We start from the raw sequence: 18,184 nt of genomic DNA on the forward strand, positions 1-18,184 counted from the left end.
GTTAGTTACCTACCTTCTCATATAATACTAATATTAAGCCAACAGAAGACATGCTTAATCCAGAATTCTCTCGACTATGAGTAATTATTTGTTATAATTAACACAAAGCATAATTTCAGGCGAAATTTCAACGAAATATATAATTTATCTTCGTCGTATTAGGTGCATTGGGGACTCGTGATCCACTACCACGCTCTTGTTGGGGTTGATAGTTTTTTTAAACTAATCCCACTTTTGAGATATTGCGTTTTTATAAAGATTATGTTTCTCTAGTTCTCTACCACCACACTCCCTAGCGGTTCTTTGAGTTAACCATTCCGCTAAAACTTAATAATTATTTTTAATTACTAGATGATGCCCGCGACTTCGTCCGCGTCTATATAAGTTTTTTTTAAATGCCATAGGAACTCTTCGATTTTGCGGAATAAAAAAAGCCTATGGTACCTATCTCTGTACCAAGTTGCATAAAGATGGCTAAAGTTAACTCTTAAGAATCGCGTGAGAACTCGTTGATTTTCCAGTATTAAAAGTAGATTAAAAGCCTAGATATGTCCAACCCCGCAATGTAAACTAACTCTGTACCAAATTTCATCGAAATCGGATTAACGGATGGGCCGGAAAAAGCTAACAGACAGACTGACAGACTTTCCCATTTATAATATTAAATATGGATATTCAATATCAAGTTATTATAAATAAATCCACAGCCAGCACCCCTACTCCCTAGCGAAAATTTTGTGAAATATAATTAAATATTATTGAAACTCTCGAAAACCACTAAAACTTTTTGACAGATTTCCCCCAAAATAATCAAACTTTCCTCAAAATATATTATCTTGTCTAAAACTTGATGACATGAAGATAAAATCAACACGCACACAAATTTTGTTATTTTTTTACACTTTCAGATTAATCGATATAAACAAATAAAACGGTAATTTTGTACCATAAAATGTCAGTATAACTATTTTCAAAGAGCAAATAAATCATCTTTAATCGCCTTCTGATGATATGTTGTTTTCATTCACTTTCGCACATAAAATATTTTAATGATCAGTAAACACGGTTGAAGCTAAGTATTTCTTTATTAAACAACTATTTTACGCTATTTCTAAGAAAATCACATGCAATTGCTATAGAACACGTTAACGTTAGAAATCTGAAATAATATACTTATTCAATTTTTCAACACTTAAATATTATGTTTTCAAATTTTAAATCATTTTGGAATGCCTATTCGCGCATCACGCTGCAACTACTGAATGGATTTGAATTTTTAGCATATTTTAATTTAATATTATTATTTTTTGTATTTATTTAGATTTGAGTTTATTTTATAGAATTGTCAATTAGTACTACTGTTATACAGGGTTACTGGTAATATGTCGGCAATCCGTTAAGGGGGTGTGGGCGAAGTAATTTGCAATCAAATGACCCCTTATGACCCCTAGGCAAATGTCAACCATTTTCGAGTAATTTGACTTTTTGTGTTTTTTAGAAGAATTTGAGGTATGCAACTTTGAAAATTTATAAAAAAAAAACCAATGCATGAATTTTTTTATTATTATTATTATTTGCTTGCTAACACTTCAATACATAATAATCAACCATAAAATGACACTTATCTTTAATAGTTTTCAAATCACAGCTACAAATCTGTACAAGTTTCATAATTTACACCAGGTGGTCTGACAAAAATGGTTGATTTATGTAAAAAATTACTGAAGAACTTTATCGGCAGAACACATGAAAAACATGTACAACTTCTCAGCTACCCAACGAGATACAATATGGTACCAGAAATCAGAAAATGGCCGAAAAAAAAATACAATTATTGTTAAAAAGACGAAATCGTCTGCAATCAAAAATTACAATAATCGTTTAGGAAGTTTAAAATAATTACGTAGATAAGTTACACTAAGCCATTAAAACTAAATTCTAAAGTTCATTTTCAAAATGTGACCCTCTATTTCTTATGCACAGGCGCATTCTTTTTCTTAATTGAGATTTTACTACATTACTTGTCAAATTGGTTCTTATTGAATTAGCTGCAATTATTATTCTAATTTTCAATTCTTCGACTGATGGCACTGGTGAGACATCGTACACTAGGCTCTTCATATGTCCCCAGACATAATAGTCCATAGGTGTCAGGTCTGGACATCTTGCTGGCCAAGGAATTGGGCCTCCTCTGAGGAGGAAATCGGCGAAGATATTCACGGCGAGCGGCCAAAGCATTGCCGTCACAATATCCATAACAAAAAAGGATATTGGCGTATTCCTCATTGGAGTACTGGGTTCTTTCTGCAGCCATTAGTCCTTTTGACGCACCAAATTGTCGGGAGAGCAATAAATCAGAGTCCAATCACAAGCCAAATCACAGAGTATGCCAGAAACAGTCCATAAGAAAAAGCCTGGTCAATTCACTTCCAAATTCACAATGATGTAGGTACCAACTTAGGTAGAGATGATTTGTACAGTACGAGTGGCACAAGCAAACTGTAAATTTTTGCAGTTTTGCAAAAATTACGAAACATTCTAAATGTCTTATCTTTTAAGTCTAAGAATTTATAAATACAATACAATTAAATAAGTTAAGGATCCCACCCTTCACCTAATGTTATTGTACTTGCCAGTGCTTTAATTATTATCCTATTCTCTGAAAAATGTTAGGCAAATCTGGCTATTTATGCCTTTGTTTTTTCTATCCAGTCACTAGATAATGTTTTTAAGCTCTTCTTATCCGAGAGCGCTGATTGGTGCACGTGTTCACACAAAGGATTAAAAATGTCATTCTTGGAACTCTCATTATTTTTAGAGTGTTATTTTTAGAGTTTTATACTTCGAAAATGAATTGTAAGATTAATTATAACTCATTACTCATCCTAAATAAGAAATAAGAATATTACCATAAAATTCGACGTTGAGATATTATTTCGTATTCTTAAGACGATTTCATTTTTTTCACAATAATTGCATTTTTTTCGGCCAATTTCTAATTTCTGGTACCATATTGTATCTCGTTGGATAGCTGAGAAGTTTTACATGTTTTTCATGTGTTCTGCCGATAAAGTTCTTCAGTAATTTTTTACATAAATCGACCATTTTTGTCAGACCACCTGGTGTAAATTATGAAACTTGTACAGATTTGTAGCTGTGATTTAAAAACTATTAAAGATATGTATCATTTTATGATTGATTATTATGTATTGAAGTGTTAGCAAGCAAATAATAATAAAAATAAAAAAAAATTATGCATTGGTTTTTTTTTATAAATTTTCAAAGTTGCATACCTCAAATTCTTCTAAAAAACACAAAAAGTCAAATTACTCGAAAATGGTTGACATTTGCCTAGGGGTCATTAGGGGTCATTTGGTTGCAAATTACTTCGCCTACACCCCCTTAACAGATTGCCGACATATTACCAGTAACCCTGTATAACATATTATTTTAATAAACTTTTGTCTCGTCTAACGTATTTAAATTAACTAAATAATTAACTCTCTGGATTAACACACACATTTATCCCGAAAAATAATAGGGTTCCAACGGGATAATGGATGAAAATGAAAACACAATTAAATCTGAATATGAAAAATGTCTCTCGGTTCTACCGCAAAGCTCAATTAGCTAGGATATTTTCTTTAGAGCATTAAATCGCATCGGTAATAATGAATGATGGCCAGTCAAACATAGCTTTAGAAATACAAATCAGATCAAAGTAAAATACTACAACATGCTTGGACCATTGATAATAGCTTGGACGAAGTCATTTGACGAATGGATTCCTAATCCCACAGGCAAAACGTCGAAGTTCGTGGATTTATACGCATTGGAAAAGCCGCGATCAAAGCTAAATTCAACGTATTTCAACGTTCTGTTCCATTAATCAAGATAAAAGAGGTCGGCAGCCAACAGCAGTAATATTGCTGTCTAGATCGATCAAGAGCGCTGCTTGTTTCGTACAAGACGATATAGATAACGACATAACGAGCAAAATAGCTGGTTTTTATGGAAAACGCTCTTTTGCTGGCTGAGTGCTGCAATTATATTTTCCTTTTTTTTAAAGTTAAAGGGCTTCGTTATTGCCAATTTCGAGAGGCAATATAATTGTGTAATGTTTTTTAAATTTATGTGCATACAACGTTTTTATTTTAATTATAATTGGCATACATCAACATAAGAGTTTTTTTTTATAAAATAAACTTAAATCTAAATTAAAACTAAAAAAATAAAATAATAATAATAATATTAAAAACTAAACTGAATTAAGTTAAATCTAAAACCTCATCGAGACCACGAATGTCATGTTTTATGTTTGTAACCCTCAAGTTAACACTTATTTTGACGAAAGGTTCAGCGATAGCTTTCATCCGGGAATAGACGGGAAAAGGTTACTTTTTGTCCCGGAAAATCAAAGAGTTCCCACGGGATTTTTAAAAATATCTAAATTCACGTGGACGAAGTCGTGGTCATTATCCGATACTTAATAATTATACTTAATATATTATACTTATTTGGTACTTAGTAATAGATAGTAAATTAGGAACACAAGTCTCACAGTAAACTCGAGGGATATCTGTTCAGGTCTATTAAGCCAGCAGTCCCTAGGTAGAAATTAATATAGGTTAGCAATATTTACCGAGCCTATACATTGTATATTAAGGCCACTGTTAAACCCGCCCTCAACCTTATCTCGTAATTAAACTCGCGAACTAATCCATTCGCAAGTTAAATAGGTAACAGATACAAGATAGAGTCGTCAGGCGTGGCCTGCGGGAATTATTAACGAACTTCGGCAGTTTGTGAGGACAAAATACCTCTCAAACTGCAGTCGCATTTCGCCAAGTTATATAACCCGAAAAAGTTTCAGGAGCTTTGTCTGAGACAGTTCCAGACATACCTACGCGACGCCCAAATTTTCTAATAATACGTCTTATATGACGGAAAAATGCTATTTCAGAATTCTGTGGGAATCGATTTTCTAGAATAAAATGCAGCCTTTATTCGTTTCCGGAACGCAAGCTATCTTTGTACCTTTCGTCAAAATCGGTTATACAGCTTGATGATATAAACAATCACTAATCAATCAATAAATAAATAATTGATGCTGAAGAAACTAGTTAGAAGTACAATAATATAAAATCTAAATACAACCTTGTTCGGATGTCTATAATAATAATTTAACTTGTAGTAAACTATTCAATGACAGGTTTGATTGTTATAGACACCTAACAACGAGAGACCTACAGAAACTATTATAGAACTTTCAGACAGACATTTTCAAATGACACTATCGAGATTTTAGAGCTTCGATAATACTCTGGAATTCTAAATGTACAGAGGGCTCTCTCCGTCACTCGTTTCCACTCGTTTCATACAATCGTAGTTCCAATTTCATTTGAATATTAAGCAACCGAAGTCCATGAAATTTTGCAGACATATTCTAGAAACTAATATCTATGTCTGTGGTTTTCCAGATTTCTGTTAAAATATTCGGTTTCAAAGTTACGCGGTCTTAAAAATTTTCATACAAATCTTGGAGCCCCTGTAATTTTAAAACTACATATTTTTAGAAAAATCTGAAACACCACAGACACAGATATTAGTTTCTAGAATATGTCTGCATTTCATGGACTTTGGTTGCTTAATATTCAAATGAAATTGGAACTACGATTGTATGAAACGTGTGGAAACGAGTGACGGAGAGAGCCCTGTTAACGCGTTAGTGAAGTCTTGGACAACTAGGGAATATTATCAAACTATCTCATGTGCCAAATGTTAAGTTATCACAAACTGAAGTTACAAGTTAGAACTTAGAACCTAATGTGCTGATAAGTTTGATAGTTCTGAAAGTGAGAATATAATCTGAATTCTATGCAAAATTATTAAAGACTAGCCAATGCCCGCGACTTCGCCCGCGTGGATTTAGGTCTTTCGAAATCCCGTGGGAACTTTTGATTTCCCAGGACAAAAGTAGCCTATCCGTAATAGCCCGTCCCGAATTTATAACCTACAGTTTCTTAATCCCATCAGTATTGATGGTGTGATCCCCTTCAGCATCAGGATTGAGAGTTGGAATCCAATTTTTTTATGAACCAATGTCACAAAGTTCCTCTATCGATAAAAAAAAAATTACGCAAATCGGTTCTGAAATCTCGGAGATTTCGGTGTACATAGGTAGAAAAACACAACTCCCTTTTTGAAAGTCGGTTAAAAAAGTAGCCTATGTTACTCCCTGGCCAATTTTCTACTTGTCTGTGAAAATCCCGTCGAAATCGGTTCAGCCGTTCCAAAGATTAGCCTTTTCAAACAGACAGACAGACAGACAGACAAAAATTTTAAAAACGTGTGATTCAGTTATGGTATCGTTCAAATAACCATATGAGCTTAACATAAGGTAGTTATTTCAAAATTACAGACAGACACTCCAATTTTATTTATTAGTATAGATCTGCTGCAGATTAGTCAATTCCATATAACACTAGGTACAAGATGATGCCCGCGGCTTCGTCCAGGTAAGTTTCGATTTATTAAGAATCCCGTGTGAACTTTTGTCTATCCGGGATGAAAATATCCGTCCCCAGGATGTACCAATTTACGTCAGAATCGGTTAAACGGATAGACACGTCACTTTCGCATTTAAAATATTAAGTATGTATCGATATACCAACTTATACAAAGACATTTGACTTTGTAACTATTGTACCACAAAATTACATTATAATTGTTGCTACCCATCAGTAACGAGATAATTGATGAATTGAGAATGCAGCGCGAGCACGAATCGCAAATGGAGTATCACGGAAGAAAGTCGGCCACTCGGATACCTAGAAGAGCAATGCAATTAGGTATTACATAGTATGTTAGCGGATTCGTCGTCATCGTCGTCATTGATAGACATCCAATGCTGGACATAACTCTCTACTTATAGGATCACTTTGTTGTCTCTGTCTGTCCGTCCGTCCGTACGTTGTGTCTGTCAAGAAAACCTATAGGGTACTTCCCGACTCCCGTTGACCTAGAATCATGATATTTGACAGGTAGGTAGGTCTTATAGCACAAGTACAGGAATAAATCTGAAAACCGCGAATTTGTGGTTATGTCATTTAAAAAAAAAATTAAAATGTGTTTCAATTTTCAAAGTAAGATAACTATACTAAGTGGGGTATCATATGAAAGGGCTTTACCTGTACATTCTAAAACAGATGTTTATAAATTTTTATGTATAATAGTTTTTGATTTATCGTGCAAAATGTTGGGAAAAATACCCGAGTATCCTCGGTGCGCGAGTCCGACTCGCACTTGGTAGGTTTTTTGTAGGGGCTCCCACAATCCCCTAAACAATGGTGATGTGGCCACCCCTATTTTTGATAATCGCTGCCGCGTGGTCGCCTTGCCAGTAGTATGACCTCAGCCTTAGAATATACTTGAACAGAGGAACGTAGGTACTTCTAAAGTGTTTGTGCAAGCTGTGACCTAAATGCGCAAAATAAGTTTGTCACTAGATAGAAATTTTGTCCATTTAAATTAATCGCATATTATTACAGGTATTGGTGAAATATGTTCTTTAGCTTGGACTTCATGGATTCTTAACGTCGATCGACGTGGAGTCGATGGGATAAAGGTTTCTATTTAAAAATCTAGCTTGACTTCTTCAATCATGTTCATGACTTGAACTTTATCTTGAGCAAGGCGATTGTGAAGCATAATTTGGTTTTTTTTTTTTCTACTTCTTGCTTAGATCTTCAGTTTATCTATAAAATAAGAAAACATTAAGAAAAATGTTTCGAAAAGTGAATATCTTAATTAAATGTAGATGTATTTAGCCCTACGGTTAGCTTGGCAATACAAAGAGACTATAGCACCAATGTTTTGGGTACCATATTATGACATTCATAATGATGTCGGACGATGCATATTTTTTTACAAATATACTTAAATGTTTTTTTCTAACAGGTTATTTCTATAAATACTTTAATTTTTTGTTATTTTAAGTCATTAATGACGAAAATATTTGTTTCACCGTCAGCCCCACCCAACCCAGCCAGTCAAAGTAAACAAGTGTAAATTAAAAATTTATAACACCCCCGACAAGTGAAGGTAACAGTAACTAGAAAAGAGCTGATAACTTTCAAACGGCTGAACCGATTTTCTTGGATTATAGCTAAGAACACTCTCGATCAAGCCACCTTTCAAACAAAAAAATTTAATTAAAATCGGTTCATTAGTTTAAGAGCTACGATGCCACGGACAGATACACAGATACACACGTCAAACTTATAACACCCCTCTTTTGGGTCAGGGGTTAAAAAAAAATATTACGCAATCACAATTGAATTCTGATATTACAATGACTATCATGTGGTATGTTGTTTTAGTGAAACAATAAAATAACTGACATAGAGCAAACACATCAATGAAACAACAATGTTTACCGAAACGACTTTTATTCGCCGATGTCTGAAAATAAGACATGGCCCACCCGCCAAAAGTATATTCACATCTCTAAATATAAAACTGTGACAAGAGATCTACCAGAATATACTTAATGTGAGATCGACTTTCGCAATGAATTGAACATACCTAGATTTTTATTTCAAGTCTCTAGTATTGATCGGTAATCAGTATCACACCACTCGCCAGAGCTTTTGAAGTAGTCCTCTATATACCTACGCTGCGGTAGTTAAGAACATAATATCAAGTTTTCATGCAAAAGTGGGCACTTCCCCGAGTTACTACTTGCCCATTATTGCTATTAGCGATGATGGCCTAAAGGTTAAGTCACTGACCTCCAATTCTGGGGGTGCGGGGCGATTTTTTTTTTTTTTAAAGAATATTAGCCATTTTAATCGTGACTAACATTCCTCTTTCCCCTCCAACTAACCGTAAAGCTTGTGCTAGGAGTGGGTACGACAATAGTGCAACGGGTGGCGTTTGAACCGCCGACCTTTCGGAATTCAGTCCGCTCCTATAACCGTTGAGCTATTGAGGCTTAAGAGGATTTATATGGAATTAAAATATCGCTTGCTTAGCGGTGAAGGAAAACTGCATACGATGTATAAAGTCTGCTAATCCGCTCTTGGCTTCTCATTCTGAGAAGAGAGCTGTTCTCAGTAATGCACCGGGATGATGATGATGACGATGATTGCTACTAGTAAGAATGGTAAATTATCTACTTTAGCCGGAGAGATTGTAAGTGTTTTTTCTTACGAGTAGGTATATCATTAAAACAATATTTCCGTAATGGTTCTGCTACTAGTACAAACATTTTATGTATATGTAATAGTTGAAGCTGGAAAAAAAAACATGATTCTTACTTATACAATAGAAATAATTTGTAGTAGGTAATTCTAGGAATGCCCGCAAAATTTATATCCCAGGGTCTGGTGTATGGGTCAGTGATCCGAGCGTTGAAATAAGAGAGGTCATTTTCATGATTCACAAAACTAAAATAAAAGTAAAGAATACCTAGGTGAAAGCCGTTTCACAATAATTTACTTGCCGAAAAGGACAGCGTGTTATTTCGTTTTCTTAGTTTAGTTAATTAACTTATGTGTTTTGTGATATTGTACACATGTACACCAGGTGCACGCCAAATTACGATGAATGATAGTGTAGATACACCTGTAAGTGATAAGGGCACCTTTGCACCTTATCACAATTGTTTTTTTCTTGTTTTTATGTCTACTTATGTATGTTTTTGTCATCATCATTATCGTCGCTAAACGATAGACGTCCACGCCACGGTTTTGCGCCGCCGGAATCCAGTGGCTCCATGCGACTCATTTGATGTCATGCGCTTTCTGGTGCGGGGTCGCCATTTGATCACTTTGGGGTCCCAAGGTCTATCGGTTTTTGTGTCCTGCCCATTGCCATACCTATGTTACTGTATTTTCTTGCAAGAAAGCTTTATACTCCTATTAGCTTATGCCCGCAAACCCCTAGGCATTTTACCCCCTGGTTGAATTTTGAAAAATCCCTTTTTTGCGTATGTGTACGTGATAATAGCTATTTATCAAGCCCGATCCTCCCAGAAGCTTGAGCAATGCGATGATAGATCAGTCAGTCAGTCAGACAGCTTTTCCTTTACGAGTAGGTACGACCAAATTCACGATAAAACGATGATTGTTATATCAGAATTCAGAATCAATATTTATATAAGGCAATTTTACGCCTGAAACGAGTTTTGTCCCGTAACTTATTATTATGAAAGTTAACTTTATTCCCCACTTGTAGCATTCGATATTGAAATTGCAATTGAAAGCCTGAGCGAGGCGAATTTTATGAACTCAGCTAATAAAACTAAAAGTGAATATACACAATGGCGAAAGCCATCACACAATACACGAAATTTGGATCCATAAAATGTAGATATCAACTCTATAAAATTATTGTCGGTATGATGAACTCCATAAAATTGGTGAGAATATCTTAAATTCACGCGGATTATAATATAAAGGAGAAACCAACTATTTTACAAAATATCACTGTACCTACCTACATGTTAAAACCCTGTCAAAAAACTTGAAGTTTTGCATGTAGGTTTTCTCTAGAACGTACCTACACCACCACCTAGAATGCATTTTGAGAATCCCAAACGAGTGAAGCTTGTTAACTTTGTGCACAAAATAAGTGAAGACTGAATAGGAAAATGAATAGCAATAACATGTTGTGAGTTTGTGACTAAGGTGTATTTTTACAAGGAATATTCTCCCTGCGCGCCTTAAATAACCGAAATTCGATATTTCTACCGATACAATCACAACGAATACAAGTGTTTTAACTGTGTTAGTTTAAAAATTTATAACACCCCCGACGATCCAAAGTATTTTAGTTTTCCAAAACATCATTTTCAAATAAATAATTACGTATTTAGGCAACGTCCATCTTGACAGCTTGACATTTGTCTATTGACATAATATTATGAACCTAACGGTTATCTAACCTTCTTTTCTACAAGAAAACTAGAAAAGAGCTGATAACTCTTAAACGGCTGAACCAATTTTTTTAGATTATAGCTAAGAACACTCTCGATCAAGCCACCTTTCAAACAAAAAAAACTAAATTAAAATCGGTTCATTCGTTTAGGCGCTACGATGCCATAGACAGATACACAGATACACAGACACACAGATACACAGATACACACGTCAAACTTATAACACCCCTCTTTTTGGGTCGGGGGTTAAAAAATAAAGAAAAACCACCTAAGCACGGAACGGAAATTGTAGTTGCATGCACGCACGCATGTTGTGACATACATACATAGATTGTAACATCTCGCGCGCCTTATATCGGAAAGTTGGCAAAATTTTTGCTAAATAATATTGCTCATAAGGAAATAATACCTAGGTTTTTTTAACCCCCGACCCAAAAAGAGGGAGAGTTATAAGTTTGACGCGTGTATCTGTGTATCTGTCTGTGGCATCGTAGCTCCTAAACGAATGAACCGATTTTAATTTAGTTCTATTTGTTTGTTCTTAGCTATATAATCGAAGAAAATCGGTTCAGCCATTTGAAAGTTATCAGCTCTTTTCTAGTTTTCTTACAGAGGTTTTTGTGTCGGGGGTTTTTAAAATTGTGAGTTATTAATTCTGATTCTGTTAGCCTTTTACTGCGACCTGGTGATTAGTGATGATGCAGACTAAAATGGAAGCGTGTTAACTTGGATGGGGAATAGTAGTTTCATTAAACCCATATCCCTGATCGGTTTCTACGCGGTAGCGTACCGGAACGCTAAATCGCTAGGTGGCACGGCTTTGCCGGTAGGGTGCTAACCAGCCACGGCCGAAGCCTCCCACCAGATCAGACCAGAGACTTAAATTTAGAGATTATAAAATTCCAAACTCCTGCCGGAAATTGAACCCGGGACCTCCCACTAATAAGACCACAGCGCTTTTCACTGCGCCAGGGAGGTCGTCAAAAAATAATGTAAAGAGAATTACGGTAACGTATTCGAAAATTCGAAGCAAGATATGAAGGCATACAAAAATCAAATTATGATTGAGAGGTCTGATATGAATAATGAACACAATATTTAAACTTCCTACAAAAAAAGACGGAAATCTCGAAGAGATTTTCGAAGGGACGGAAATTCGAAGTGTATTTTTTTCGTTTGAGAAACAAACGGTTGTCTATAAAATAGTAAGTGTCGCTATTGAGTAAGACATTGCTGAATTAGTAAAGAAGTCGATGCACTGGTTATTATCTAAATACATGAAAGGAAAAGCTGACTAACAGACGAATCGGGCTGAAATTTGGCATGCGGATAGCTATTATGACGTAGACGTCCGCTAAATGATTTTTTTGAAAATCCAACCCCTAAGGGGGTAAAGTAGCGCTTTGAAATTTGTGTAGTCTACGCACGTGAAGTTGCGGGCATAAGCTTGTAAATAGCTATAACCTTGAACAATTGCAGATCAAATAATGGTCATTCTTTATCAACCTATCTAAGAGGTCGAACTTTAATAACAAATGCATAGTTATTTGCTCATTCAACATGGTAAATAAATTATATAGCAAACATCATTTAACCGCTGCCACAGGACCTAATACCTCTATAAATCTAAACTTAGCTTGTACTCTAAATTGGGACATCTTTTAAGCAAGTTTCAAATGTCGTTCTCGCTTTCGGTCTCAAGAGCAACATTTGATATCAACGAAAAAATTCTCGTTGTAAGAAGAGGTACCGACATCAAAATGTGATACAAAATAGCAGAGTTTCTTCTTTCAACTTCCGACTTTAGTTTTCCCCTCCAATTTTAGTATGGGTACCTTCAAGTCAAGAGTGAATAGGCATATTCTAGGCAAGCGCGCTTCGTCTTGACTGCTTCATCATATGCCAGCAGGTCTGAATGCAGCCAAGCGCTAGTTTATAAATTTAAAAAAAAAAAACTAAAGTTAGTTTGGACATTAGATCGTCTCATCTCGAGGAAATCTTTCGAGCAAGTTTCAAATGCCATTCTGTCGGAGTATGGTGTCCGCAGGCGATCTTCGGGACTATAAATATTTATACGTCCTACCGGCTGAAAGGCACATCGTTCTTAAAGCCTGAATAATGTAAAACCTTCGTAGTAATTTCGTTGGTCGCTTTTTCTAGGGCCTTGAGAAACATCGGTAGTATGAGCGAAATAAATTCAGATGAGGGTAAACTAGATAATTTCATGTCAAATTTGTCGTAAATGTTAATTTTATCCTACCTAAAATTTTTGGAAGGAAAAATTTAACGAGGAAAATAGGTACCTAAATATATTACTTAAAATGTATTAAGGTCAAGTGGGGTAAGAGAAACATACTTTACTGGTTTGTGAACATTTTGGCCATCAGCTATCAAAATTATACATTTATTTCGATATTAATTGAAACAAATCTTTGCTTTTGAAATATACTAACATTTTTTTTGATACAGAACTAGGTTGTTCGTATAATTACGGCACAATTTAGCAACAAAGCTAGATCATAAAAATGTTCCTCTTACCCGAGATTTGGGGTAAGAGGAACACTCGATACTTTTAAGTAATAACTCGTGTTTTTAAGTGTTTATATAGCATGTATTAAATTTTTTTTTGAGTTAAGGGAATGAAAACCTTACCTCGTTTAAAATAAGGTCTTATTTAGGCTGACAGCATACAAAAACGAAATTTGGGGTAACAGGAACATATAGGTAAGGTCAGAGGTGCTAAACTTTTTCTGGTATTAAATGAACGTATTAAAAACTAGCTTTCCGCCCGCGACTTCGTCCGCGTTTTGGTTATATCGCGCTTGGCACAATTTTTCAAAACATGACCCCCTTTAGTGTCCCGTGATCGGTTAAAATGAAGCCTATGCCCCTAGCCCCGGGTGTCAAGCTACCTACCTTCCAAATTTCTTAAGATTGGTTCAGTGGTTTAGGCGTAGAAACGCAACAGACAGACAGACAGACAGACATACAGACATACAGACAGACAGACAGACAGAAAGACAGACTTTCGCATTTATAATATTGGTCGGAATAGTGGGGATAGAAATGTATTCTAAAAACAGATATGGTTTTAGTAAATTTCTTTACTTAATTACAGTTTAAAAAATTAACTCGTAAGAAACAAAACAAACTTTAACAATTTTGAACTTTTCTCACTTTGGCCTATACGCGTAATTGTAAACAACAATGTATCACAACAAAAATACTGTCACAAACAATAACATTCGTAGTGAAATACTACTATCGGTCTTTCTTTCGTAAGCTCGAGGCATTTTGCTTTTTCTGTAACAAATAAACAGTTAAACAAATCATGGCTATTTACGGAACGTGTTATACCGGCTGACTTTTTAAACCTGGCCAAAATTTGTAGGATAAACCTTAACCTTTTGTATGGGACTAACTTTCGTACTCGAAAAAAAAAACTACTAAGTATTTCATACATTTTGGTCACAGCTGATCGATACTTTTGTATGGAACAGCTGACTTTTTATTTAGAAAAAGTTGTTCATATTCATAGGTAGGTTTATCCTACAAATCTTGGCCAGTACTTAAAAAGTCAGCCGGTATTTTAGTGGATTTTAAAAATGTTTGTTACCCCCTGAAACCGGGAAAGAGGAACATATGTTTCTCTTAACCTAGTACAGCCGTTCCTCTTTCCCAGCTTGCCATTTTGAAGGTTATGTTTTTATTGACATCGAAAAAGCACTAAAAACACACACTACAAACAATACAATACGTAGAAAATAAAGATTAAACGTAATAATTACACTTACCATAGCAATCAATCGCAAAACTGATGTTTTTAATATTTTAATAACACAAACAAGGAACGCAGCTAGGTCTTGGTTTTTTTAGTTTGACAACTGATTTTTTTTTCTCTCTTTTACTTGCTTATCTGCCGTGTTGTAGCGCCATTTATCCAAGAATATATGAACTACGCCTAATACTGTTATATCAACGTAGTGACCATAGAGCTCGCCGTTATAGTTTTCTTTTTATTAGTTACAGTTTCTCTTCCCCCCGCGTCCCTCTTACCCCACCTGACCTTACTTAATAATGAGGAAAATTGGTAGACTTGTTGTTACGCGCCATGTTGTTTATAATGAGTTTAAAATCCAGGGTACAAATCATTACTCATTTACCAGTACAAATTTTCTAAATTAAAGCTGGTGAAAGTAGTAGCAAGTATTGTAACTACTAGTAAGTATTGTTCTAAATTAATTTATAGGAATAAGCGTAGTGTGGGGTGCCTTCCGGAACGATGGAGCGATAATCCTAATCCTAAACATATTACAAATGTGAGAGTGTGGATGTTTGGATGTTTGTTACTCAATCACGCAAAACCTACTGGACGGATTTGGCTGAAATTTGGAATGGAGATAGATTATACCCTGAATTAACACATTAGCTACTTTTTATGCCGGGAAATCAAAGAGTTCCCGCGGGATTTTGAAAAACGTAAATCCACGCAGACGAAGTCGCGGGCATCGACTAGTAAATAATAAAATCGGCAGAATGTGGCTGGGTGAGAAAGGCTGCAGAGGGGGCTAAGGTAGGTAGGTCTATATCAAGTAGTGTACGTCCCAAGGTTAATGATGATGATGCACCATGATAAATTAGTATGGAAAAACACATTACTACAATTTCGTTTACATCTCAGGAAATAGTAATTTTAGAAGCACCTCACTGTACATAGCTCATAGAAACGTTTGATGAAACACATTCTGCAGTAATTCTGCCGATTAGCGAATATTTCATGTTGCACATACTTCTGTCGGAGTGCCGCCAATGCTCAACCACTCACTTAGCAAGCGATCATTAGCGACGGCGGCGCGACGCCACTCTTGGCACCCTTTCAAATACATGCAGACTAAACTACCAAACTTTGAATCGCTTTGAATCATTTGAACGTTAAACTTTTGTTCATATTATTATTTTAATGGAAAAATGTTTATCCATGACGGTCAATACTGGACGAAATTATTAACTTTAAATAAAACTTTAGATAAAATCAATTAAACTCCAAGACGCTGGCTAATCAAGGTGAATAGCCAGACTAATATTATGCTGACCTAGGCCATCCGTGGATTCCGTGAGAAGGGATAGCAGAGTCCTTAAAACAAGATCTAGCATTCTCATTTTCCGCTCCACAAACCCTTGGTTTCTACACCAAAAGGCAAAAACTGATACATACATTATTTTTTAAAAACGCGATTACAGGTTCATCTCTGAAAAATTTCTCTTCTTATAAGTTTGGTTGTACGGGGTAATCTCCGGAACTAATAATACGATTCTAAAAATTATTTCACTGATAGATAGTTACATTATCCCCGAATGCTATAGGCTATATGCATCAGGAGAGCGAAGTTGCGGGGAAAAGTTAGTCTAGAATAAAATCCATTCAGCGCTTATTGTGATTGAATCGCGGTGGGTTGACTAGTGACTTTTATTTCAGTTTTATTACTTCATCATCACCATCAATAGCTAATAACAGTCCACTGCTGAACTAAAGGCCTCTCCGAACGGGAGGATTTGCCCATAATCACCACGCTGGGGTTGGTGATCGCTGTACATAGTAGTAGTAGCACAGAGGACGCTGCTCCCGTTCTCCGTTATACTTACCTGGATATATAACATAATTGATGTGACAGCTATTATGTGTTAAGTCAGTCATAGCGAAAAACTGTTGTTCTCTTTTCACGCACAGAAATCTAATATCGTAAGAATAAACTCTCATAATATATAGTTACGCCTAATGTATTTGGTCAGTGCTCCGACGGTATATAAATATAGATTTTTTTTTGTAAATACGTATGCGTAAATTGTGCGTCCAAATGCTCCTGGCTAGCCGCCAGCTTTGTCACTGCAAACATTATGTGAACACGATCTTACGGCCGAAAGCCAATATGATAAATTGATAGAGAGGCATTACGCCTGTCAATAAACGTACGTAGACAGTAGACATGGACTGTTTATATCATTAGTTCGTTAACCACACGACCTTCATAATCCGCTAACCTACTTGATGTCATAGCCTTGACTTGAACGTTAAAACATATCAAATATTCTATTATCTTTAGCAAACAGAATTATCTCCGCAGTTTTCGTCCGAAACTAAACAACTTAATCTAACCAACACCCTTTTACGTTTCAGGCACTCGGTGGACTCGGTCTCGTCGTATTCTAGTCAGAATCACGTTGACCGTATCAGGACTCAGAACTTCTCAGCGGCTTCTTGTCAAGACGAAGGCGACTTCGGATCGATCAAGACAAGCCTCTTCAGACGGTCATCCTCTAATTTGGAATATTCAGTCAAACGGCCAGAAAGCGTCACCTCCACAAGTTCTACAAGAAGCCGCCTTCGAGAACTCGTCGAAAGGAAATCGAGTCAGGACGAACACAAGCCCGCGGCGAACACCGTCGCTGACATACAATACTTTGAGAATCCCACGGAGACTTTGGAATTTGATAAGCCGCGGAACTCCTTAGAAAAGAAAAACCAGGACGAACGACCCAAAAAGCGCAAACTATCTAAGGGCAAAGAGTGCGATAGCAAAAACAAGAAAAACGAAAAATATCAAAGCAAGCTTGCGGAATATTACAAGCTTCCTGTGCAACTTCCGCAAGACGAATTTTACCAACACTTGACGCGGTCGAAAGCGGCAGAAGAGTTTCTGCAAAAACGATTCTCAAACTCGGACACAGAGTTTAGCGGTAGCTACGGGAGACTCTGCAAGCACAAAGAAATCGAAGGGTCTAATTTACGTCGAAGTAGGAGCTTGGCAGTTATACGCGAAGAAACCTTTACTGACCTTCAAATACAAAACCACACTAAAGCTAAAAGGTCTCAACTCATTCCACGTGCTCGCTTATTTGACAAGCCTTGTTTTAGAGACAGGTACAAGCATTTTCATTTTATCTACTTAAATTATATCACGTCATAATCATTACATAAAATAAGCCTAATTCGCTATTTTATAAAAAAAATACATAATTTATTTGAACACATTATGTACCTATTGTATTGTACTGTAAATTGTAATGGTGGCGACTGAGCCAAAATAATATCAAGCTAACTTCGCCCGCGCGGATTTAGGTTATTAAATATCCTGTGGGAACTGGAATCTCTTTATTTAGTTTTTGATTTAGCGGGATACAAAATATTCTATTCCCTCTCCAGAATGCAAGCTAGCTCTGTAACTCTCGCTAAGTTCACTAAGT

General features: G+C 35.9%; 2 protein-coding genes across 2 annotated transcripts in view; one reads left to right on the forward strand and one right to left on the reverse strand.

Moving 5' to 3' along the window:
• Positions 1 to 18,184, reverse strand: part of LOC123866872 (calcium uniporter protein, mitochondrial) — a 199,945-nt gene that overhangs the window by 169,856 nt on the left and 11,905 nt on the right. The gene's annotated exons all lie outside the window — the stretch shown is intronic.
• LOC123866844 (protein javelin) overlaps positions 1 to 18,184 on the forward strand; it is a 151,803-nt gene that overhangs the window by 128,548 nt on the left and 5,071 nt on the right. The window contains exon 2 of the mRNA XM_045908553.1: positions 17,118 to 17,861. Coding sequence (XP_045764509.1) covers positions 17,118 to 17,861 — 744 coding nt within the window. The remainder of the gene's footprint in view (positions 1 to 17,117; positions 17,862 to 18,184) is intronic.

This window comes from Maniola jurtina, chromosome 7 (genome assembly GCF_905333055.1).
Source record: "Maniola jurtina chromosome 7, ilManJurt1.1, whole genome shotgun sequence".
Classification (NCBI taxonomy): Eukaryota; Metazoa; Arthropoda; class Insecta; order Lepidoptera; family Nymphalidae; genus Maniola; species Maniola jurtina.